The sequence below is a fragment of the Dendropsophus ebraccatus genome, chromosome 1 (genome assembly GCF_027789765.1).
Source record: "Dendropsophus ebraccatus isolate aDenEbr1 chromosome 1, aDenEbr1.pat, whole genome shotgun sequence".
Lineage (NCBI taxonomy): Eukaryota > Metazoa > Chordata > Amphibia > Anura > Hylidae > Dendropsophus > Dendropsophus ebraccatus.
The window spans coordinates 94,198,932-94,224,369 of NC_091454.1; the positions used below are offsets into that span (position 1 = coordinate 94,198,932).

The window sequence follows — 25,438 nt, forward strand, 5'->3', positions numbered from 1 at the left end:
ATTCTAACCCTTTAACTAATTTTCTGTCAATAGGGCCAATGGAGAGCTCATTCGTTATCCTATGCAATTCAGTAATGCATCCCATACAAGTGACTTTTGGATTACTAGCTATTTCATTTTTTTCTGAGACGTGAACAAAATTAAGCTGGGACTTTTTTGCTCTAACAGTTTCAGACTCAAAAGTGCAAAAAAATTCAAAATTTTTACCACGCATTTACAGCAGCCTAACAATCCCTCTATACCTCCTTAACACCTTAAAGACCCATGATGGACCCATAAGCTGTTGGCAATTAGTCATACTTGCTGGGCCTCAGCGACATAATGACACTGATCCTGCCTTTGTCATTTCAAAGTAACTTCAAGTCAAGTTGTCTGTAGGTGAATGAAAATGCAAGCAATATGGCCTTTTAAACACTAGAAGGAAAAAACGTAAAGTGTGCCTTGTTGGGGTTACCACCACCATGATGTAACAGTATGTTAGTGGGTTAAAAAGGGGATTAACAGAAAAATATACTTACCATTGGCTGACCAGCATCTGAAAATTTTACTTTTATGTCTTTTAAGTGCTTCAGTATTGGTTCATCATGTTCCTATCATAACAAAACAACCATAAGAGATCTGTAAAGTATTAAGTTAAACATTAAAAACTAGACAAAAAAAAAAAAAATTGTATACCTGAACCATGTCACTAAGAAGATCAACATTTTTAAATACAGTTAACCAGAATTCTGGAATTCCTTTGGGGTCCTCCTTTTCTTCATCTTTTTTTTCCTCTTCAACCTTCGCCTTCTCTTTCAAATCCTCCTAGTGCAAATAAATTCTGGTAAAAACGCGGCTAGAACATGTTTAATGCAAATTAAGTTTGAAATTTCAGCTGAAAGGATGGACCATGTCAAAGCATTAATACAAGTAAATAGTCTAAGGAACAATCTACAGTATTTAAAGTGACTGTACCACCAGGCCAAGGCAGAAGCAACTGGAGGCGGGACGACCCACCCTTAGTGGGAGGAAACCCTAGCCCCTCTATGATAGGGTTCCATTGATTCTAATGGAGTCACGCCATGGAGGGGCTCGGGTCTCTTCCCACTGGGGGTGGGTCGGCCCACCACCAGTGCTTCTGCCTTGGCCTGGTGGTACAGTCACTTTAAAGACAACAGATCAGGCTTCGTAGTTAAATGGGTTGTCCAGCAAAAATCTTTCATAAGAATCAACTGGTAACAAAGTTATAGAAATTTGTAATTTACGTCTATTAAAAAATCTCAAGCCTTGCCATACTTAGCTGCTGTATGCCCTACAGGAAAGTTTGTTTTTTTTTTTCAGTCTGACAGTGCTCTCTGCTGACCTCTCTGGCAGAGACAGGAACTTTGTCTCGGTTTTCTATGAATCCTCTCCTGCTCTGGACAGTTCCTGTCTCTGCCAGAGATGTCAGCAGAGAGCACTGTGTCAGACAGAAAATACAACATTTTCTGTAGGGAATACAGCAGCTAATAAGTATAGGAAGCCTTGCAGTTTCTTTTTAATAAAGGTAATTTACAAATCTATATAACTTTCTGACAGTTGATTTGAAAGAAAAAGATTTTTGCTGGACAACCCCTTTAAGTCATTTGTTGTATTCTGAACACAAGACAAGAGTATTTCAGAACTAAGCAAGCTTTTCTATACAATTCACACTATCTACATGTAATTTTATACAACACAAATTCAATTCAAAGTAATTATTCGTTGCTTTCCGATGCTTTTCCTTTTTTCACTAAGCAACTCATTTGTACAAGCAACTCATTTGGCCTAGAAAATTTCTACCAAAAAAAAGTGTGTCACTGTTATGACTTAAAATGTAAAACAGGGATGTTTTATAAAGCATGTTTGCAATTTTATTTACATTTTTGTCATCATGCTTTGAAACTATACTAAAGGCCCTATTACACAGTGTGAGAATCTGCCCAATCAAGCTGATTTGGCGGATTATCGCGGATTATCGCTCTGTGTAATAAAGACAAATGATTAGCTGATCCATTGTTTTAACAGGTTGAAAAAACAGCCTGGATACATGAAATAGCAATGCACAGCCAAAAGGCTGAAGACAAAAAAAAAAACCCTTAGATGTGAGAGACTGCTCAGCAAATCACTGGCCACAGTGCTGTCCTTTCAGTCAGCTACTGTCACTGCAGAGGTGTAGAAGCTTCCAAAGCAAATGTAAGAACTCTAATAGGTTTAAGCAAAACCGTTTCCTTCTGTACTCAAAGCTGCAAAACAGCAAAGTACAGAAAGAAGCTTTTACTTAATAAAATCTATTAGACTTGCTTAAAATAGTTTGTTCTATTGATATTTATTCCAGCAATCTACATTTAGACAGTTACACTTTAACCATCCTGGTGACAGCACCACAGGCTGGTATCTTCCAGCCTTCTGACATCACTAGCCAGCTTGGCCAATCATTGACTGAGACGGGACACCTCCTCAGTGACGAACTGGCTGAGCGGGTAGTTTTTTGGTGTAATGACACAGGAAACTGAAGATTAAAGAGACTGGAGTGTGAACGTGAGCAGTAGCACTACAGCTGCAGGACACAGATACTAGTAAATATCTTCATTATTATGTTTCCACAATCCCCCTGCCCTCCTTGGGTTTTTACATATGCCTGGAGTACTTCTTTAACCTTCATAGCAAAGAATGTTGACATACAAATAAAGTTACTCACTGAAATTTCTTCTTCCTCATCTACTTTCCATTCACACTCCTCTTCTGTGGGTTCATATATGGCATTTATGATTTCACTTCTCTATTGGATAGGGGATAAAAACCAATTGTAAGACTTTGTAAATTATTTATTTTAAGTTAATGTTAAGTTAATGTGTTCCCATAAGTTACCTTGTCAAAGAGGGGCTGATATAGATCGGCATATTTTCTCTCCAGCGCATGGACCTCTTCATAAAATTTTGCTTCAATTTGTGCACATTTCACTTGAAGGTTTTTAAGTGCATTCACTCTTCTTTTAACTATTTTAGGCAAACTAAAATACATAAATGGAATCTTAATTTTAGACAGTGTTTTGCATTTGTTCGACAAGTATGCATACAGAGCATGGGGTAGGGGAGAATTACAATTCTGCCATTTTTTAGGGGGGGGGGTTGTGTTTACAAGAGGCACTTTATACAGCGATACACATGTTTATATAGATTTTCTAGTGTTTATTTAACAGTAAAACTTTTTGCAAGTCTGTATGAAAATGGCCCGATTGTGCCAAACACACACTATATTTATCAGTAAAACTGCCATTTTGGAGGTTGCAAAAACGGCTGTTTATTAACACTGCTTAACAGCAGTAAAAAGGAACGTCCGCAGTGTATACACTACGGCCATTCAACACGGCCACAGAAAACAGACATGTCGGTAAACAGCAGCCATAGAAAATAGGCTGTGTATGGCTACCGGCCGTACTTTCCAATGTGGTCAATGGTTAATTTGATTGCGGGCACACCCAAATGTGCCCGCATTCCAATTAAAATAAAATGTTCATCCGGCGAGGGGATGTCATGTATTTTAAAACATTTTATTATTGACACTGATCAATGCAGTCAGTAAAAAAACAATTGGAAACCACACAGTCCTACTGCTGGAGTTCCGATCAGTGACAGGAGCGCAACTCCATGGATCAATGGTGGGCAAACATACTCCCAGGGCTGTGGGGGCTAAGGCTGCTGGAGAGAATGATGGCAGGGGGATGCTCAGTGTCCCTTCAGTGCCCTGTGTCCCTCAGTATCCCCCTGCCATCAGGTTGTGACATCACCATGTTATCCAGAAAGTGAAGCCTTAATGCAGTAGTAAGTGCAGGGAAAAAAAGGACTTTATAAGCATTTCCCATAATAAGTGTATATTGGTGATTTGTATAACTTTTGGGGGGCAATATTATACCAGACATTTCCTTTAATGATTTCACTTCATATTTTCCTATTAAAAGCAATTTATCAGCAGCTCCTTTCTCCCTAGGTCACAGAGCATGAAACTAAGACTTACAAGCACTATAAATTGAAACAATGCAATTTCATAGACAAAGTTTCAGGGAGAGCCAGGCCTAGAGAGTCACTGCTAGGTGGCTCTCTGCCTGGCATAGACCAGTTATTAAAGCAGAACTAAGAAAGGCATCCATTGGACACTACTCCCCACATGTATGAAAACTGTTTTACTCTGAAATACTAGTGTTTATGTGCAAAGATATCTTTGTAATAAAGGAACCAGTCAGCATTTCACACTGCCCATTGTTAAAGGGAACTAGTCAGTAGATCTAAAATGTTTTAAGTAGAGGTTGAAATGGATAGTTAAATCAGTACTGAGGCAGTTACCGATGAAGTGTCCTACCACAAACTACACCTTCTTAGAGCTCATTGGTAAACCTCCATTTGCTTCTACACTTTGTTCATGTTTTCCAACTAGGGGATATATTTAGGGTGGTCTTTTATTACATCCTTTCTGTCATTACAATGTGAATATGGCAGGCTGCTTTTGCCTAAACATTCCATGTAAGATTAAAAGTATTAGAGTTTGAATATACATTGTTATAATATAGCGTACCTTTCAATGTATCCTGTTGGAGTACCTACAAGGTCATCTAACCTTTCTTGTAGGGCAGCCAGAATCTGTGGATTCTGCATCATTTGTGCAGTCAACTGTCTGGCTATAAAGTTAGAAAAAAAATATGGTTATATACAGTAAAAACAATACAGCCAAGTGTGAAAAATTAACCACCACTAATAGAAATAATACCATGACTGCAAATGGATAGGTGTGTCTGGTGTACTAGAAATATACACTCACCGGCCACTTTATTAGGTACACCATGCTAGTAACGGGTTGGACCCCTTTTGCCTTCAGAACTGCCTCAATTCTTCGTGGCATAGATACAACAAGGTGCTGGAAGCATTCCTCAGAGATTTTGGTCCATATTGACATGATGGCATCACACAGTTGCCGCAGATTTGTCGGCTGCACATCCATGATGCGAATCTCCCGTTCCACCACATCCCAAAGATGCTCTATTGGATTGAGATCTGGTGACTGTGGAGGCCATTTGAGTACAGTGAACTCATTGTCATGTTCAAGAAACCAGTCTGAGATGATTCTAGCTTTATGACATGGCGCATTATCCTGCTGAAAGTAGCCATCAGATGTTGGGTACATTGTGGTCATAAAGGGATGGACATGGTCAGCAACAATACTCAGGTAGGCTTTGGCGTTGCAACGATGCTCAATTGGTACCAAGGGGCCGAGAGAGTGCCAAGAAAATATTCCCCACACCATGACACCACCACCACCAGCCTGAACCGTTGATACAAGGCAGGATGGATCCATGCTTTCATGTTGTTGACGCCAAATTCTGACCCTACCATACGAATGTCGCAGCAGAAATCGAGACTCAGACCAGGCAACGTTTTTCCAATCTTCTACTGTCCAATTTCGATGAGCTTGTGCAAATTGTAGCCTCAGTTTCCTGTTCTTAGCTGAAAGGAGTGGCACCCGGTATGGTCTTCTGCGGCTGTAGTCCATCTGCCTCAAAGTTGGACGTACTGTGCGTTCAGAGATGCTCTTCTGCCTACCTTGGTTGTAACGGTTGGCTATTTGAGTAACTGTTGCCTTTCTATCAGCTGGAACCAGTCTGCCCATTCTCCTCTTGACATCTGGCATCCACATTTCCGCCCACAGAACTGCCGCTCACTGGATGTTTTTTCTTTTTCGGACCATTCTCTAAACCCTAGAGATGGTTGTGTGTGAAAATCCCAGTAGATCAGCAGTTTCTGAAATACTCAGACCAGCCCTTCTGGCACCAACAACCATGCCACATTCAAAGGCACTCAAATCACCTTTCTTCCCCATACTGATGCTCGGTTTGAACTGTAGGATATTGTTTTGACCATGTCTACATGCCTAAATGCACTGAGTTGCCGCCATGTGATTGGCTGATTAGAAATTAAGTGTTAACGTGCAGTTGGACAGGTGTACCTAATAAAGTGGCCGGTGAGTGTATTGCACCATTGATAGGATAGTTTATAAGATACTGACTAAGGGTGCCGAACAGAGGACCTCACTGACCACCATACACATACCAAGGTGCTCTATAGAAATTTTAGTTTTTCTAAACTAAGGAAAGTCAATACCTTTACTGTTAGCATCCTCTCCTGTTTCTTCTTCCTCAACTTCTTCCACATCTTCCATCTCTTGCTGATCAAACTCTGGCTGATCTTTGCTGAAAATACCATAACAACTCACTTACACAGAAAGTTTATGCTGCAATTTCAGTTTTAGTTTACTGGCGGACAGGAAACATGGCAGGTAATCACAGCAAACGGCGGATGCTCCTTGCTTAGGAACCACCAATTGCTAGGATGCAAATTAATATAGAAAATAAACACCTATAAAAAGAAACGGCAAATACTCACTTGTCTATGTTGGCCATTTTTCTCAGATTTTAACACCTAAGAAAAACAAATGGTAGGTTACCTTCATGAAGTAAAACATTGCCTTCTACACACGCCACCTTAGACTAAGCTCACACTGCGTTCGTATGTTAAAAAGGATAAATCAGCAAAAAAAAAAAAAAAAATCAACTATTGCCACAAGTTTATCATTCACTTAAAGAGAACCAATCATGGACGAAAGTTAAAAAAATTTTATTCCCCAAGTAGATGTAAATCATTTTATTGACATTTGTAAATATAATTCATTATTTTTATTGCCACGTTTTTTAATTATTCACTTTTTACTTTCCTGTCTCGAGCCGGCTCTTTTCAAAAGAGCCGGCGCGAGACAGGAAACTCCCGTCATGCAGAGCGGCAGGAAAGGTTCCCATGATCCTTTGCCCGCCGCTTCGTTAATACACAGTGATCTCGCGCTATACAGCGCAAGATCGCTGTGTATTTTCTAGTCCCTCTTCTCTAATCTATTTATGAAGATACAGACTGCCTCTGCAGTCTGTATCTTTATACTTTACCTATCCTCTTCTTCGGTGGAGCAAGGCCGGCGCCGCCATCTTGATTACGTCACTTGCGTTCCAGCGGTGGAACGCAAGGCCCGTAATCAAGATGGCGGCGCCCGGCCGTGCGGCACTGATGCAGAGGATAGGTAAAGTATAAAGATACAGACTGCAAATACAGTCTGTATCTTCATGAAGTCTATCTATGAAGATACAGACTGCCTTTGCAGTCTGTATCTTTATACTTTACCCGATTCTCTGTTCCCTGGCTGTTCCGGCGGCGGCGCCATCTTGATGACGTCACGCTGGAACGCACCGCTGGAACGCAAGTGACGTCATCAAGATGGCGGCGCCCACCGGAACAGCCAGGGAACAGAGGATCAGGTAAAGTATAAAGATACAGACTGCAAATGCAGTCTGTATCTTCATGAATAGACTTAGGGAGAGATATACTATCATAATAGGGACAGTTACATTTAGGTGATTGGTTCTCTTTAAGCTTAAAAAAAATTCCAAGTCTTCCAGTACTTAACAGCTGCTGTATGCCCTACAGGAAGTGGTGTATTCTTTCAAGTTTTACAGTGCTCTCTGTTGCCACCTCTGCCCAGAGCAGTAGCAAAGCCCCATAGAAAACCTCTCCTGCTCTCCAAACATAAAATACCACTTCCTGCAGGACAGATTGGCTGATAAGTACAGTAAGACTTAATTTTTATTTAAAAAAATTCCAGTTTCTGGCACTTTGACACCAGTTGATTTGAAAGATTTTGCTGACCTACCTTTTACAGATTTTAAACGCATTTTATACTTTACTGTTTAGGCTGGGTTCACACTACGTATATTTCAGTCAGTATTGTGGTGCTCATATTGCAACCAAAACCAGGAGTGGATTGAAAACACAGAAGGATCTGTTCACACAATGTAGAAATTGAGTGGATGGCCGTCATTTAACCCTTTAAGGACAGAGCAAATTTCGATTTTTGCGTTTTCGGTTTTTCCTCCTTGTGCATAAAAGGCCATAGCACTTGCATTTTTCCACCTAGAGACCCAAATGAGCCCTTATTTTTTGCGTCACTAATTGTACTTTGCAATGACAGGCTGAATTTTTGCATAAAGTACACTGCGAAACCAGAAAAAAATTCAAAGTGTGGTGAAATTGAAAAAAAAACCGCATTTTGTTTATTTGGGGGAAATGTGTTTTTACGCCATTCGCCCTGGGGTAAAACTGACTTGTTATATATGTTCCTCAAGTCGTTACGATTAAAACGATATGTAACATGTATAATTTATATTGTATCGGATGGCCTGTAAAAAATTTAAACCATTGTCAACAAATATACGTCACTTAAAATCGCTCCATTCCCAGGCTTATAGCACTTTTATCCTTTGGTCTATGGGGCTGTGTCAGGTGTCATTTTTTGCGCCATGACATGTTCTTTCTATCGGTACCTTGATTGCGCATATACGACTTTTTGATCGCTTTTTATTACAATTTTTCTGGATTTGATGCGACCAAAAATGCGCAATTTTGCACTTTGGGATTTTTTTGCGCTGACGCCATTTACCGTGCGAGATCAGGAATGTGATTAATTAATAGTTCGGGCGATTACGCACGCGGCGATAGCAAATATGTTTATTTATTTATTTATTTGTTTACTTTTATTTATAACCTGGGAAAAGGGGGGTGATTCAGACTTTTATTAGGGGAGGGGGCTTTTTACTAATAATGACATTTTTTTTTAAACTTTTACACTTATACTAGAAGCCCCCCTGGGGGACTTCTAGTATAAGTGATCTGATCTCTCATAGAGATCTCTGCAGCATAGATATGCTGCAGAGATCCATGAGATAGGCACTCGTTTACTTCCGGCTGCTGCAGCCGGAAGTAAACGAGTGCCGAGTCGGGGACGGCGCCATCTTGGAGCGGTCCCCGGCCGGCTTCATTTACGGAGATCGCTCCTCCGGGATAACATCCCGGAGGAGCGATCTCCCCACTAGACACCAGGGATGACGCTGCGTCCGGTAATCGGATGCAGCTGTCATGTTTGACAGCTGCATCCGATTACTGTATTAGCGGGCACGCGATCGGACCGTGCCCGCTAATACCTACGGTCCTGGGCTACACGCGGCACCCGGGACCGGCGCGGTTCAGAGCGGGGCCGCCGCGCGGCCCCGCTGTGAACTCCCTTACCGGCATCAGGGCGTAAATTTACGCCCGATGTTGTTAAGGGGTTAATGGCAAATATTTGCTGTTATTTTAAAACGGCTGTTGTATTGAAATAATGGCCGTTATTTATTGTTATATGGCGGCCATCCACTCAATTTCAACATTGTGTGGACAGATTCTTTGTGTTTTTAATCCACTCCTGGTTTTGATTGCAATATGAGCACCACAATACTGACTGAAATATACATAGTGTGAACCCAGCCTTAATATGCAAATGAGGCATTCTTCCCCCCAGTAACTTTCCTATATCCAGTTCTGCTTCAAGAGTGTCGAAAAATTTTATTCTATAGTACAGCGAGCCAGACGTTTTCCCAAGCTCCTGAAGTGCAGCAAGCTGTAACACCTCATGCTCCCATACCTGACACTGCTTGACACTCAGAAAAGCATTTTCTACATCCTGAAGCACAAATGGATATATGACAGGTACCAAGTATCTCCTTGACCTAAAAGCTATCCAAAAGGTCAGCTGTTTGAAAAGTGAATTACAGCTGACCGATTCCCTTTTAGTCTGCTCTCTTCTATACAGTAAAACTTACTTCAAATTTTTGTGTTAATGATCGCATTTAAGCAATAATCTGCTCGTGTAAACACAGTGAACGATTGAGACAAGCGAGAAAACGTTCATTTTGATCTTTCAACATGTTCTCAAATAGTCATTGGCCGTTAGCAAAACATTCATAGATTGCTTCGTGTAAACAGTCTTTTACCGATTCACTGTGTGAGATAGGCTTAAGAGATCTTAAATCGCAATAATGATTTTTCCAAACGATATATCCTTCCTTCTAAACGCTGATCGTTATAAAAAAACACATCGTTAATAGTTTGATTGGGCAAATCATCGCTCCGTGTAGACGAAGCATTACAAAACTAAATATCCACCAAATGTTTCAATAGTCTTAAAAACTTCACGTTTTACTTCCTGCGGATATAGATAATTTTATAATCTAAAGCTAAACTAAATGCTGTTGATTTTAGGTTTCCTTTAAAAAGGTTGTAGGATATTCAAATAAAACTTTGAAGTGATAATGTTAAAAGTCAATGTGTACTGCAGAACAAAGCTACATTATCTCTCAATTAGAAGCTGCGTATTGCTGGTTATCCACAAGATAAAATGGTTGATTCCAACCAAGTTTCTCCCCGCTATCATGAATGGGTAGTGCTAAAGTTACCTGCAAAGTCATTTGTTTAGTGGGTACTATGTTGTATGGAGAGGGGGGGGGGGGGGGGGGCAATGCCACAATTAGAGTGGTGTCCTTTTCATTCCTGCGATCAGAGGTCCCAGTGCTCAGACACCATGATGTGACAGCATTTCCCAGCAACATGGCATTGTATGAAACATTTAGAAAAAACTTCTACTAAGCTGGATCTGCAAGTCATCTACAGATGTTTTCCTTAACTGGTTCCTTACTATGGTCATTGGGTATCCCACCAATCATAAAAACGGATCCCATGCATGTCCCCAATTTAACTAGCACTGCAGTCAGGCACTGTACCTTTGTAAATATGGAATTGACAGATAGCTGGACACTAATCAGTTCTGCAGAAGCAAATGGACAAAAAGCATACATGCCATGCCTGGCCATCTATTTAAAGCAACTCTGTACCGATGTTCTGACCCCCCCCCCCCAACCACTTGTACCTTCGGATAGCTGCTTTTAATCCAAGATCTGTCCTGGGGTTCATTCGGCAGGTGATGCAGTTATTGTCCTAAAAAAACACTTACATTTGAAGCCCTGTGCCAATTGGGAGTATCTGTGCCCTAACTTTGCACAACCTCTGTCCCTCCTCCCCACCATCTTCATCATTAGGAATGCCACCAGAACATTTTCTCCATGCTGAACATTGCATAAGTCCTTAACGATCCAGCCCATGTGCCGGGCTGCCACAAGTGGGAATAGGAGGCAATCTGCCCAGGGCATTACTAATGATGAAGAGGGTGGGGAGGAGGGACAGAGGTTGTGCAAAGTTAGGGCACAGATACTCCCGTTTGGCACGGGCTGCAAGTTTTAAAAGTATTTTTTTTTTTTTTTTAGGATAACTGCATCGCCTGCCGAACGGACCCCAGGACAGATCTTGGATTAAAAGCAGCTATCCGAAGGTACAAGTGGTTTGGGGGGGGTCGGATTGTGGGTACAGAGTCACTTTAAGACAGCCTCAGAACCCCTGTTCTCAAATCAGGAGGTGAGCCCTACATTCAGCCACATTAACCTGTTACTAAATGTGTGTTTGTAGTGGGAAAACCCTTTTCAGGCTGGGAAACCCTCTCAGGCTCTTCCTCCCACACAAACAGCAGTGGATCCAGCTGCACAATTTTTGCTGAAGGCATTCAAAGGAGACAGTTAATGTATTACTATCTAGCTGGGTCACACAAAGCCTGCAGCACATTATAGCAATTTATTCAGAGGTTTAAATAAAACCCCTTTTAGGTCTCATCTCAAAACACTGCACATAGATATATACAATAATATCTATCTATCTATCGTGGTTATGGATGCTACATCTAAGGGCCCTATTCCACCGGACGATTATAGTTACCGATTAACGATCTCAAACGACCGCTATTGCGAAAGACCTGAAAACGTTCACTCATTTCCATGGAACGATAATTGTTACTTATGATTGTAATTGCGATAGTTTTTCTTCGCTATTAATTCACTATTGCGTTCGTATATATTACGAACGACCGAGCAACGTGTTATTCAACGCGAACGAGCAACGATAAAAATAGATCCAGGTCTTATAAAGCGATCAGAGATTTCTCGTTCGGTCGTTCATCGTTAACTGAATTTCAACCGAACGATAATCGTTTAGATTCGAACGATTTAACGATAATCTGAACGATAATCGTCCGGTGGAATAGGGTCGTAAGACTTGGGAGCTGCATTCACACATCTGACCCATTAGTTTTACAGGCCTGTGACCCCCAGAAAAACGACAGACCTTAAATGGGCCCTATTCCACGGGACGATCATTGTTCGAATTATTGTTACATTATCGTTCGGATCAAAACGATAACCGTTTCGGTTGAATAGCAGTTAACGATTAAACGACGAACGAGAAACGTGGACCTATTTTGCTCATGCGCAAATCGTTCGCATTGAGTAAGACGTAGTTCGGTCATTCGCAGTAGCAACGAACGCAATAGTGACGACCGCAAGAATGATCATAAGTAAAGCTTATCGTTCCATGTAAATGGGTGAACGATTTCAGGCTGTTCGCAATAGCGGTCGTTTGAAATTGTTTACCATTAATTATGCGAACGATAATCGTCCTGTGGAATAGGGCCCTTAGTATGGATTCCTAACTCATCTATGAATAAGTCCATGCATTGCAGACAGCCACAGGTGTGTGAATGTAGAAACGAAATAAGTCCACACAACAAAGGAACAAAAACAAAAGGGAATGCATCAATGAATAGAACTGGGTACTTATGTTAAGAGTGGACTGCTCTTAAATTAGCTTTGGTAAACTGTACCAATCAATAAATGAGGCATTTACCTATATACAGGTTACTGACTGACCCCATTCTCTATTATGTAGCTCTCCTCCAGCCCGATCACCACACTGGCTAGATGGCATCAACATGGAAGAGCATATGATACAAGCCAATGCCTCCTTCAATAATCCTGAACTCTTTGAGTAAAGGTCCCCACACACTTTATACTTATGTGGACAGTCACCATAAAGTATATGGAAGTCACCGACGACTTACAGATTGTGTCGATAGGTGGCTGCGCTTTATGGAAGGTCAGTGCCCAACACCTTTGTTCTTAGTGATAAGGCACTGCTAGAACAGTCTCCTCCCCATAGAGAACAAAGGAACATGCAGCCATACATATAGGGACATTGGAAGTGTTAAGTGTCACTGTAGTTATAACTCAAAACATAACACAAGAGTAGATGTCCTATAAAACAAGTTATCAGTTTTTCATTCACTAATTTTTTTTTGATCATGGAAAAACACAGCACTTCCAGTTTTTGACTCTCAATGAGTCATCAAACTGGAAGTCCTGTGTATCCCAGGCCATCTGAGCGCTCACAGGGAGAAGGCAGTCATGTGACTGACACATTGAGCTGTGACTCTGTCCTGGCCAGAATTACTATGTTTAGGCTTTTTTTTTTCAGCCAGCACAAGACTACAAATCTGCCTTCAGGCAACTGGACCTGGATTTCTGGCAGTTATAATTTTGTTTTACAGCATGATAAAAACAATGTAAAATGCAAACTTGCTTTATATCACATCTACTATTGATGTAGATTTTGAAAGTTATAACAGTGACACTAACTTTAGGACAAACGATTGTTCAGCCAACAGTTATCGAAGGTGTATGGCCACCTAAAGTGCTTAATTTTATTATAGTTCACAGAAGTTTACGATCATTTGACCAGTAACCACTGATGTTCTGCCTTGTTGTACGACTCCACTCATACAAGTGAATGAGGTCACATTGTAACTGACAAGCAGCTGTGACCACAACAGCAATGTGGCAAAATATCCAGCCTGTCAGGCAGCCTGATCGAGAAGCCTGTTTACATGGATGCAAAACAGTAGCCATAGCCTAAAGCAGTAATCGCTGCAGACCGTATTTAGGCCTGACACAAATTACCACCAAAGTTTTAGATACTGCAGGCCAATGCATTTGGCCAGAACCCAGACATACGGTGCAGGCCCCTATACATCCATTACGCACGCAGTATGACTTTTCATGGGTAGGCTGTTCCAGAGGATCCACAGTGCAAAATGCCAATACGGCTGCTAAAGGGGGCTTTAGGTAGTGTTGATATATATACACATACTATTTATGGGAAATGCACATACAGCGTTCCTGTACCTGCCCATCCAGCCGCCTGTGCTCTGATCCGACCGGTCCCTTGTGGAACCGCTCACCTGCCGCGGTGCTGTGAGCGTTCCTGCACCTCCGTATGCATCAACCTGTCCCCTCTCAGATACCCACAGCGCAGGATCGGTCGTCCGGGTGAGCTCTGAGGCACAGTGGGGCACAGAGGCTATCCTCGCTTCGCCTCAGCGCTCACCCGGACGCCCGCTCCTGCGCTGTGGGTATCTGAGAGGGGACAGATTGATGCATACGGAGATGCAGGAACGCTCACAGCACCGCGACCGGGTGGCAGGTGAGCGCTCCTGCAAGGAACCGGGCGGATCAGAGCACGGGCGGCTGGATGGGCAGGTACAGGAGCGCTCACCCTGCCAGGAACGAGCGGTGGGTGAGCGCTCCTGCACAGGACGGGTGGGCTCAGAGCTAGTTGGGGGAACCGGGCGGCAGGGTGAGCTAGTTGTGGGGAGGGGCCTCCAGAGTAGGGTCAGTATCAGCCAGCACAGAGAGGGAGATACATCTATATAGATACATACATGCGCCCCCTGCTGGACCCGGCACTTGAGACGTGACGTCACTTTTTTTTTTTTTTTTTTTTTGACAGGAAGGGAGCCTGCCTGATCTCCTAAGTTGAGGGAAAATAGCACCATATGTGCATTTCCCATAAATAGTATATTAGGGATTTGTTTAACTTTTCTTTTTTAATAACATTTAAAATAAATTTTGCCTGGAGTACCCCTTTAAAACAAACCAACAAAAAAAAACTTCCAATGTTCTTGTGGTTGATTCTGCCCAAATGTCAACAGGGTTGCTTAACAGGCATTGCTAGATCTGCATGCACATACATACAGCTGCAACTGTGGCAAAGACCCAAATTTTGGCCTCAGTCTTCAAATCCACAGATGTTCCTGATGACTGGAGAATGGCCAATGATGACTGGAGAATGGCCATCCCCAAGGGAAGCAGTGAAGAGCCCAGTAACTACAGGCCAGTTAACTTGACGTCTGTAGTAGTAATTATGGAAACACTTCTAAAGATAATGGATCTCCAAGAATCTGCAATTTGATGGATCCAAACCAGCATGGCCGACTGCAGGCCGATCATGTCAGACTAATCTCATCAATTTCTGTTTGTGTTATAAAAGTGCTGGATAAAGGTGGTGCTGTGGATATTGCCTATCTGGACATCAGCAAAGCCTTGATACAGTTCCCCATAATTCAATTCCTGGATAGTGCAGTGAATTTGTGGTTGGCTGAAGGATAGATAGAGGGTTGTTTAAATGTACCTGTCATTAGTAAAAACTTTTGGACATGTCAAAGAGTTTTGTTTAGACCCTTAGGGTCCTATTACACCGAGCGATTATTGACGATTGCAAACGAGATTGTTTATTGTTAACCTGAAATCGTTCACCATATTACACAGAACTATAATCGTTAGTTATGATAGTTACTAAGATGTTTATTCCTTCTGATCCCAGAACAATAAACAATGTGCTAATACACTAAACAATTAGCGAAAAAAATGCTGAACTTGAGCGAACGAACATGGAATTACAGCGAACGATTAACGATAAATCTTAAAAGTTAAAAATTACGATTTTTCGCACAATAATCGTCCCGTGTAATAGGGCCCTTACCGATCAGAAGACCGATTGGTGATGACCAAGTTGCAGCATATCCTCTCCTCGCTCTGTTTATGGGTGGGTTCACACTACAGAATCCACGCGGATAAGTTCCGGCAGATTTCTTCGCCCACACCCACTGGGCTGGGCCGATTTCACAGAAAGAATTGACATAATTATTTTGGGGGAATCGGGTGGATTCCATAGTGTGAATCCACCCTAAGAAAAAGAAGAGGTCGGTCTCCACACTTACATTATGAGCCAGACTTTTTTCTAACAGAGCAGGAGTGTTTTTATAAACGACAGGTACGCTTTTATGGTATGTTCACACTATGGAATGAGCACGGAATTTGAAGCTGAGTTTGCACTGCGAACTCTGCTTGAAATTCCGCCTGTCGTACTGACTCAGTAGGATGTCACTCACACTCCGCGACCTGCCCGAAGAATTGATTAAAGACTGGTTACAAGTGGTGTGCCACAAGGGTCTGTTCTGGGTTCGGTTTTTTTTAAAATGTTTGTAAGTGACATATGAGAAGGTTTGGTAGATAAGGTTTGTCTGTTTGCTGATGACAAAAGTGTGCAATAGGGTTGATATTCCTGGAGGTGTCAGTAATACTGAAAATCATTTAGCTTTGTTAAATAAGTGATCCAAACAAACTGAAGTTCAATGTTTCCAAATGTAAAATGTACTTGGGGAGGAGAAATCCTCTGAGTATTATATCGGCAGTACTGTGTTGGCAAAGACTTCAGAAGAGAAGGATTAAGGGGTAGTGATTTCTGACAGCCTTAAGATAAGTCACCAGCACAACCAGGTGGTGGGGAAAGTAAATGATGCTGGGCTGTAAAGCTAGCGGTATAACCAGTAGGAAGAGGAAGATTTTGATCCCGCTGTATACCACTCTACTGAGACCACATTCGGAACACTGTGTGCAGTTCTGGAGACCACCTAAAAAAGGATATTGATAAAATCGAACCGGTCCAAAGACTGGCTACAAAAATGGTAGAGGGTGTCAGACATAAAGGGAAGAGAACAGTAAGGGACTTCTCTGCCTGTCATTCATCCCCTCAAAGCATGCTGACAGGCAGAGCACGGTGACTACCTGCCCGTCACAGGGATTAAAGTGCTTTTTTTCAGGTATACAGCTCCTGCTGCAGCCGATACATGCCCGATTGGTTCCCTTTAAAGATATGAATCTGTATAGTCTGGAGGAAAGAAGAGAAAGGGGGGACATGATTCAAACATTTATGTTAAAAGACTAAATAAGGTTTAAAAGGAAAGTGTCTTTTGAAAGACGGAATATAAACATATCTATCCCTAAGGGTACAAACACACACACAGTATACGCAGCGTATTTACTAATGCGATACGCAGCAGCATGTAAATAACTGAACACAGCATCAAATCTGCACCATCAAATCTGCTGCAGATGTGCTGCATATGCGGGGTGTGTGTGTTTGTACCCTTAGGTAATAAGAATTACTAAGAGGGCAGACTAGATGGACCAAGTGGTCTTTTTCTGACAGCAATGTCTTTGAGAGGTTTATGGGGCAACCACGTTTAATATTAGTTTCCATCCATGTCACAGTCATGCTACGGTACCAAGACAGCATGTCGGTGCAGTAACAAAGATTTAAAGCGGCACTATCAGCATGTTCGGGCCAGTGAACCTGCTGGTATCAGCCAGCCACTCTTTACCTTGGGATTGCAGGGCCGTTCTTCCCATGTCTGTCCGTTCCGGTATACTGGCACTTTTTGATATTGCCCTTATGCAGCCTAACACTGCACATATGTGTAGTGGGCGGGCCAGGTGGGCAGGGAACGCCCGCATATGGGCAATCAAAAAGTGCCACTATACTGGGACAGACATAGGAAGAACAGGTAAAGAGCAGCTGGCTGGTATAGCAGGTTCACTGGCCCAGACCTGCAGATGGCGGCGCTTTATAGGGGTACTCTAGCGGGGGGGGGGGGGGTGCACTTTTTTTGCTGAGACCAGGGAGGAGGTGGCCGAGGGAAAAGACGTCCACTCACATCCCCGTTCCAGCAGCGGATCCCGCATCGCGATGCTCCGGTGCCCGGCTGCTTCCGGGTGTTTGACGCAGGCCCAAAGCAATATGTCTCAGGTCTGAGTGGACTTGAAACGGATCCCGCTTCCTTCACTGAGTGGCTGAGCGGACCCGAGACGTCACGTGACGTCTCAGGCCCGCGCCAGACACCCGGAAGCAGCCAGGAACCGGAGCGCCACAATGCAGGACCCGCCGCTGGAACTGGGGAGGCGAGTGGAGTACCCCTTTAAATTGTTGCAGAGCATCATGCCTCCCGATGCCAGGATTTCCATGTCCCGGTCCATAGCACATCTGTCTGACCATGGAACACAAGAATGCCACCTTAGACTTCAGAGCATGCTAGAAGAATCCAACACTACTACTGTCAAACCCCACATATTTGATTGGGCAACAGCCGCTGGAGCAGTCACATGGGTGCAGCACAGAGCCATTGTACTGCAGGGCATTCATGGGTTAATACAAGAGATCATGAGCTCATGGCACAACCAGGGCAAGAGATGTGCCAGTCCGTGAGTGGCAGGGGGCTCCTCCATGCTGCCAGGATCTGACAGACAATAGAAGTGGGAGCCCCTGGAGCTGAGGCCGGGGACACCCCAGACTCGGTGCTGCCACTAGCAGGCTGGAGGCCCCGGTACCACGTGGTGCGGCACCCCCGGGCAGGAGGCCCGAGCACGCTGCTGCAGAGAGCACCGGACACCACTGCGGCCGCCGCTACGGGTCATACCGCAGCACGTGGAGCCCTCTGCGGATTCTCCGCCCGTGCCGCTACGTGTGTGCGACATCATCCGAGACAGGCCGCTCAGCGAGGCTGCCCCGCCACATGCCAACAGCCCGGCGGGGACCGGTGACGCCCTGAGTGTGAGCACAGACGGAACGCCACCCTCCCCGTGAGTGCCGGCACCGAACGCGCCCTCAGACTGACTAGTGTGCACCCCGGCCTTACGGGACCGGCAGCCCGCGGCCTGTCTGCCTCACCGTGACATCGCCTGCGCATCCGGGGCGCCACCGTACGTACGCAGCGGCACTATACGATGTCGTAACCCGGTCATCAGCCCCGGGAGACCTGGGACCGAACACCCTACCCCAGCAGCCGCTCCCGGTGACCGCACATGCGGCTCCTAACCTCACGCCAAAGCCCGGCTAACGTCAGCCGCCCGTCCGGGGAGCCGCCACATGCTCTTACCAGGGTGACAGAGCGAAAGGTCCGCTGCCGCCGCGCAGTGTCACAGACAGGAGGAGGGAGCGCCCCTCTAGGATGGCGGCAAAATAAGAAGAGGAGCAGAGATCCCGCCGCCCGCGCTCATATACAACGGGAGGCGTCAGCACGTACTCCCCCCCCCCCCCTGTCTCCATGGGAACGTGCGCCGGCCGCCTAGCTTCGCGCTCCTTTCTGGAGGGCGTGTCCAGACGTGTGCTGCTGCTGCTGTCAGTGACGGCCCAGGCCCGGACTCGTTGTGTGCCGGGCTGCAGCTCCGCCTCATAGTCACGTGTGTGTGCTCCGGGCTACAGGCGCCATGCACACTCTGCGCCTTTGGTCCTGTATGGGAGCTGTCGCTGGGCAGTCAGTCAGGCTGCTTAGAGCTGCACATAGTGAGTATTCCTATCGCTGGGACGTCAGGGCTGGTGATGCACATGGCGGTGCTCCTCTATCCGGGATGCAAGTCTTCTACCTCCCCCACATGGCATGGCTGTGCACCCCGGCTCTATGTATCATTTGGACATAGATACAAGGCTTGGCAATAGAATGGAATCACCACAGATACAGGGAGATCACTGCCTAGGAAATCACAGCTACAGAGACTTTATTTAAAGGGAACCAATCTCACTAAGGATCCTATGAAGCCCCTAACACTTCCCAGACATAGTCCTGGTGTCCCTGTCCGTATACCCCAAACACCTATAAACTCCTGCGCGGTATGTAAGTTCGGCTCAACCAGTCACCTGGGTGTTTCCTGTGCCGTGTTCCTGCGGCTGGCAGCGCTGTAATGGCACCTCTATGGGCCTGATTCCCAGCAGTGTATCATCATGTAGCGGGTACAGACTGCCAGTACCCCTCTGTGTGACCCGACTGATTCAGTGATGTGAACCATAGAGGTAGACGCAGGAAAAGCCTAAATGTGTAGCCGGGCAGGATTTACATACAGGTTGGGACTTTGGGCGAGTTCACATGGAGTAAAAGCAGTGGAACTCTCCACCGCGGAATCCTGCCAGCCCCATTGTCATACAGACTGTCTATGGGAGGGCTTGTGCGCCTCTCCGCTCAAAGAATTAACATGTCCATAGACAGACTGTATGACACTGAGGCAGGCGGGATTGTGATGCAGTGAGTTCTGCAGCAGAATTCCGCCACTTTTATTCCGTATGAAATTAGTCATGTGATTGATGGACACCTTGGGCCGTGACACTCTGTAATGGCCAAGAAGAAAGGCTGGACAGCACTATGATAAGTATTATGGTGCATGTGGAGAGAAACAAAATCCCAGCACTCACCAAAATAGTACTTTAATTTTGATTCAGCTTCACCTATCTATTAACAATTTGAATGCAGGACGTGTTTTAGCAACCAGTACTGGCTGAGACTTCCTGTGCTTAGTCTCTCTTTCTCAACCAGCACAAAACTAAAAGCTGCCAGCAGACTGGACCTGGCAGCTTCATAAATCACTAAGTAGTAACACCAATTTTACTCTAGTAAAATATTAACACTGGCTTTTTAGCACCCTCATAGGTAGTACAAGAAGTGCTAGAAAGAAACCGGTAATATGTGCTGCTGCCATGTTCACACACCAGTGGGTTATTTATCAAAGTGGTGTAAAGTAGTAGTGGCTCAGTTGCCAATTGGCAAATGAGTCAGGAGAAATAGCCCCAAAACGGCTCAGAACAGGTATCTACTTGCTTTGAGCCATATATGGAGCTATGGATGGGCTATTTAAAAGGTAACTATAATCTTTTGTGGGCAACAGGATACGTTTTGAAAAACCACTCCTGCTGTGCTCCTGATGCGCCAGGTACGGATTTCTTCCAACAGTGCTTTTGATTGCATTGCAATGAATGCAATCAAAAGGGCTGTTAAAAAGCCACTTACGGATAAATTATCGGGTCCGTCACTCAAAGATTACAAGACCCAACAGTCATGAATAATAATATTTATTTGTATAGCGCCATGAATATAGAAGTCACCGATTTCTCAGACCACCGTTTATCAGAATAAAAGTTAACCTTTGTTTATAACCTCTCAAAACTCATAGCCCACAAAAAGTATATAATTAGACAAAAAATGTGTTATAAACATACCCCCTTCAGTGCACATCCATGGTTCCTATAAAAGGTACCACCATAGGCCTTATATTGGGGGGGGGGGTGTAATATGCATTCTGCTCTTGGTCTGTAGTTCCTCTTTCCCTGCCTTTTTGGTGCCCACCTCCTTCACAGGCCCCAACGACAGTGCCGTTCCCTCTACTATATTAAGTGCCCGAGAGAATATAACAAAGAAAAATTCATATATATATTTATATATATATATATATATATAAACATGTGCCAAAGAATATATACAAAACGACATATAAAATCAGCAGCAGGGTAGACTATAGAAACTACTTTCCGACAGTACCGATATACAGTATAAAGTGGTTGACCACTTTATAGTAAAACTGTTCAGTGCATAGTATAAGTAAGTGTGTGTGTACCTTATAGAGCTAAAATCAGACTCCTCCTCCAGGCTGGGCTGTCCTGCTCTGTGGTTGAGGAGCATGTGACCATACATTACCTGTCCTTGCTGCACGGGTCCCGCGTCCTGCTCTCCCGTCCGGCCAATTAGTGTGTTGCCCAGCCGCAGCCACTGATTGGCCAGACAGGAGAGCAGGACGCCGGACCCGTGCAGCAAGGACAGGTAAAGTATGCTTACAGCGGGGGAGCTGGCCGGGAGCAGAAGGGGTTAAGGGCGGTATAATTACATACTCGCTGCGGTCGTTTAGACCGCAGCGAGTATGTAGTGTATGGGAACTGCCAGGACCTGCCGGGCTCGCAGCGAGATTCTCCTGCTATGTGTGATAGATCTGCTAAGGTGCTGGTCAGTGAATGGAGGGACCCAGCCAGGGAGATGAGGGATAGGCCACGCCCACATTCAGTCAGCTAGAAGAAAAATTCATTTATTCTTCTAAGCCAAACAACTGGGGATATCTCAGCGAGCGTACATGCTATCAACGCAGTTTAGGGCTCTTTTTAAAAGGTAACACGTGGGCTTTTTATTTGAGGAATTTCATTTTTTAGCTACTGAAATTATAGTTGCGCTTTAAGGCTTAATTTCTGCCAGTTGCTCTCATGCACACACAGCCTGCTGCAGCTATAGCACACTGGAGAAAAACACATCAATACCTCCCAGAGAGAAAACAACACATTGACAGAGTTTACCTATTACTGCTACACTACTTATGACCTTTTCTCCTCCTCCTTTTCGTCTCTATATTACATACACTGGGGAAGATTTATCAAACATGGTGTAAAGTGAAACTGGCTCAGTTGCCCCCGGCAACCAATCAGATTCCACCTTTCATTCCTCACAGACTCTTAGGAAAATGAAAGGTGGAATGTGATTGGTTGCTAGAGGCAACTGAGACAGTTTCACTTTACACCACATTTGATAAATCTCCCCCAATATCTTTATATCACACTGGTGCTCATAAACAATCATCCAGGAACAAAACAGCAGAGATCTTCCCTTTGTTTACATGATCATCACACACAATGGACTCTTCCAGCTCAGAAACAAGCTGCCAAATAGTGAGCTATGTCTTTTCCCCGAACATCCTTCTCTAATAGGGCCAGTGCTTTATAACTGATTTAGGGTATGTTCACACTGAGTATATGTGGCGGAATCCAGCCTGCCTCAGTGTGCAATAGTCTGTCTTTGAGAGGGCTTGCGCGCCTCTGCTCCTGCTGCTCTCCACGCAAAGAATTGACATGTCCGCCACATTAACTCAGTGTGAACATACCCATAGGAAGGAAATACTTCACCCTTTCTAAATGTATTTGAGAAAGTATTTATAGTTCTGGTTTTTATAAGGGCCTTAGATTGATATAAGATCAAATATATTCAACATTTATAAAATTCATATGAAGGCTCAATAATTAATAATTTTTAAAGATGTTTTAAAGCTGGTGTCGGAGCCATTAATTTTTCTTGCTCCAACCAAAACTAGCTCCGACTCCACAGCCCTAATGCCCTACCACTTGGGTGGATGGTGGAGCGGGATGCTGACAGCTTCAGCCCCACTATTGTGCTTCACTGCATCTGTGTACAGAGACTATAACGGCATACTATACATCAGGGGTCCTCAACTGGCGGACCGCGGTCCGAACCCGGACTGCGGAGGCCAGCTGTCGGGACCCCTGGTCAGACCTCCTAACCGCTCGGGACGGACCGGATCCGGGGCAGTTAGGAGGTCCCGCTCCCCACCGCACTGCCTCCCGCCCCATAGGCGTACTGTCCTTAAATTGCAGTACGCCTGTGGGGCTGGGGACAGTGTCGGTCCGGCCCCCAGCTGATACGCGCTCTGTAGGGATGTCCTGGGGATTCCCCAGCAGAGCGCGCACCACAGACTTCAGTGTGTGCCGCCGGCCTGAACTTCCGGGAAGTACAGGCCAGCGGCATACACTGAGGTCACTGGTGCGCGCTCTGCTGGGTAATCCCCGGGACATCCCTACAGAGCACGTATCAGCTGGGGAGCGGACCGACAGGAAAAGAGAAGACAGCCGCAGCGGGGAACGAGGCGCTAGGTGAGTTGTGGGTTGTTGTTTTGTCTGGGGGCCATCTATAAGGGAGAGTACACTGGGGGGCTATATACTACTGGGGGGAGTGCAGAGGGGGGATATATACTATTGGGGGGAGAGTGCATCGGGGGGCTATATACTATTGGGGGAGAGTGCACAGGGGGGCTATATACTACTGGGGGGAGCTCACAGGGGCCTATATACTACAGGGGGCTATATACTACTTGGGGGCTAAATACTACTGGGGGAGCTCACAGGGGGGCTATATACTACTGGGGGGGCTATATACTACTGGGGGGAGCTCAGAGGGGGCTATATACTACAGAGGGAGAGTGCACAGGGGGGCTATATACTACTGGGGGGAGTGCACAGGGGGGCTATATACTACTGGGGAGAGCTCACAGGGGGCTATATACCACAGGGGGAGAACACAGGGGGGCTATATACTACTGGGGGGACCTCACAGGGGGGGGGCTACATACTACTTGGGGAGAGCACAGGGGGGCTATATACTACTGGGGGGACCTCACAGGGGGGGCTATATACTACTTGGGGATAGCACAGAGGGGCTATATACTACTGGGGGAAGCTCACAGGGGGGCTATATACTACTGGGGGGAAAGCACAGGGGGGGCTATATACTACTGGGGGGAGAGCACAGGGGGGGCTATATACTACTGGAGGGAGAGCACAGGGGGGGCTATATACTACTGGGGGAGCTCACAGGGGGCTATATACTACAGGAGGAGAGCACAGGGGGCTATATACTACTGGGGGTAGCTCACAGGGGGCTATATACTACTGGGGGGAGCTCACAGGGGGCTATATACTACTGGGGGGAGCTCACGGGGCTATATACTACAGGGGGAGAGCACAGGGGGGGCTATATACTACTGGGGGGAGCTCACAGGGGGCTATATACTACAGGGGGAGAGCGCACAGGGGGGCGCTTAAGTGATACTGTATCCTCTGGTTCAACCCCCCCCCAAAAAAAAAAACCCGATAGCATCCGTTTCTTTAGAGTAAGTCCTTCCCAGTCATGTCTTTTAAAATGTGCCTGGTAAGGGTAAAAAAATCTTTTAATCTTCAGCAGCAGAGTCAATGAGGAGTGGCGCATTGTTTAGACAAGCAATGAATAGGAGAAATCCTCCTCAGGGGGGTTCTTATTGATGAGGAGGAAGAAAGAAGAGGCATCGCAGGCCTAGGGCACAGACATTGTAGGCCACGCCTCATTGACTCGGGTGCTACAGATTAAGGCTATGTTCACACAAAGTATTTTTGCTCAGTATATTGATCAGATTTATTTAACTAAAACCAGGAGTGGATTGAAAACACAGAAAGGCTTTGGCCACCATTTAATGGCAAATAATTTCTGTTATTTTAAAACATTGGCCGTTATTTCCATTAAATGGCGGCCATCCACTAAATTTCAAAATGTGTGAACATAGCCTTCCTGTGTTTTTAATCTACTTCTGTTTTTTGTTGAAAAATACTAAGCAAAAATACTGTATAAACATAGCCCAAAAGATAATTTTTTACCTTAACCAAGGCACCAGGGCATTTTAAAAGACACAACTGGGAAACAGCTGGTACTACAGTACTGGCCGGATGATCTTCATTTCTGCTGAATTTGGATGCATCCGAATTTACTGCTGCACCCAATGGAGCGTGCGGGCGGAGCCGCAAGCTCCATTGTATGAACTGACAGGTTCTCTGCGGCCGCTATTCAATGAATTTCGGCCACAGTAAACTAAAATGTCAGTTTTTCATGCGGCTGGGTGGAATCACGGCCGGAGTGTATACTATGGGGGACATTTATCAATGAAAAAATGTGTATTTTTCGGTGGAAAATGGCCAGAATATTCGCATCTGGCCATTTTCCTCAAAGTCCGCTCAATTCATTAATTTGCAAAAAAATAGTCAGGAAACCTACTCCAGCTCTGAGCTCTACATAAATCTCCGTA

General features: G+C 44.8%; 1 protein-coding gene across 3 annotated transcripts in view; it reads right to left on the reverse strand.

Moving 5' to 3' along the window:
- Positions 1–19,044, reverse strand: part of NAP1L1 (nucleosome assembly protein 1 like 1) — a 34,845-nt gene extending 15,801 nt beyond the window's left edge. For 2 of the 3 annotated variants that reach the window (XM_069975374.1, XM_069975391.1), the window contains exons 1-8: positions 18,889–19,044; positions 6,432–6,467; positions 6,150–6,238; positions 4,570–4,672; positions 2,869–3,010; positions 2,699–2,779; positions 676–804; positions 519–590 (exon numbers count right to left, since the gene is read on the reverse strand). In XM_069975374.1, coding sequence (XP_069831475.1) covers positions 519–590; positions 676–804; positions 2,699–2,779; positions 2,869–3,010; positions 4,570–4,672; positions 6,150–6,238; positions 6,432–6,448 — 633 coding nt within the window. In that variant the 5' untranslated portion in view covers positions 6,449–6,467; positions 18,889–19,044. The remainder of the gene's footprint in view (positions 1–518; positions 591–675; positions 805–2,698; positions 2,780–2,868; positions 3,011–4,569; positions 4,673–6,149; positions 6,239–6,431; positions 6,468–18,888) is intronic. The other variant, XM_069975383.1, reaches the window with a different exon arrangement.
- Between the last annotated feature and the right edge of the window lie 6,394 nt (positions 19,045–25,438).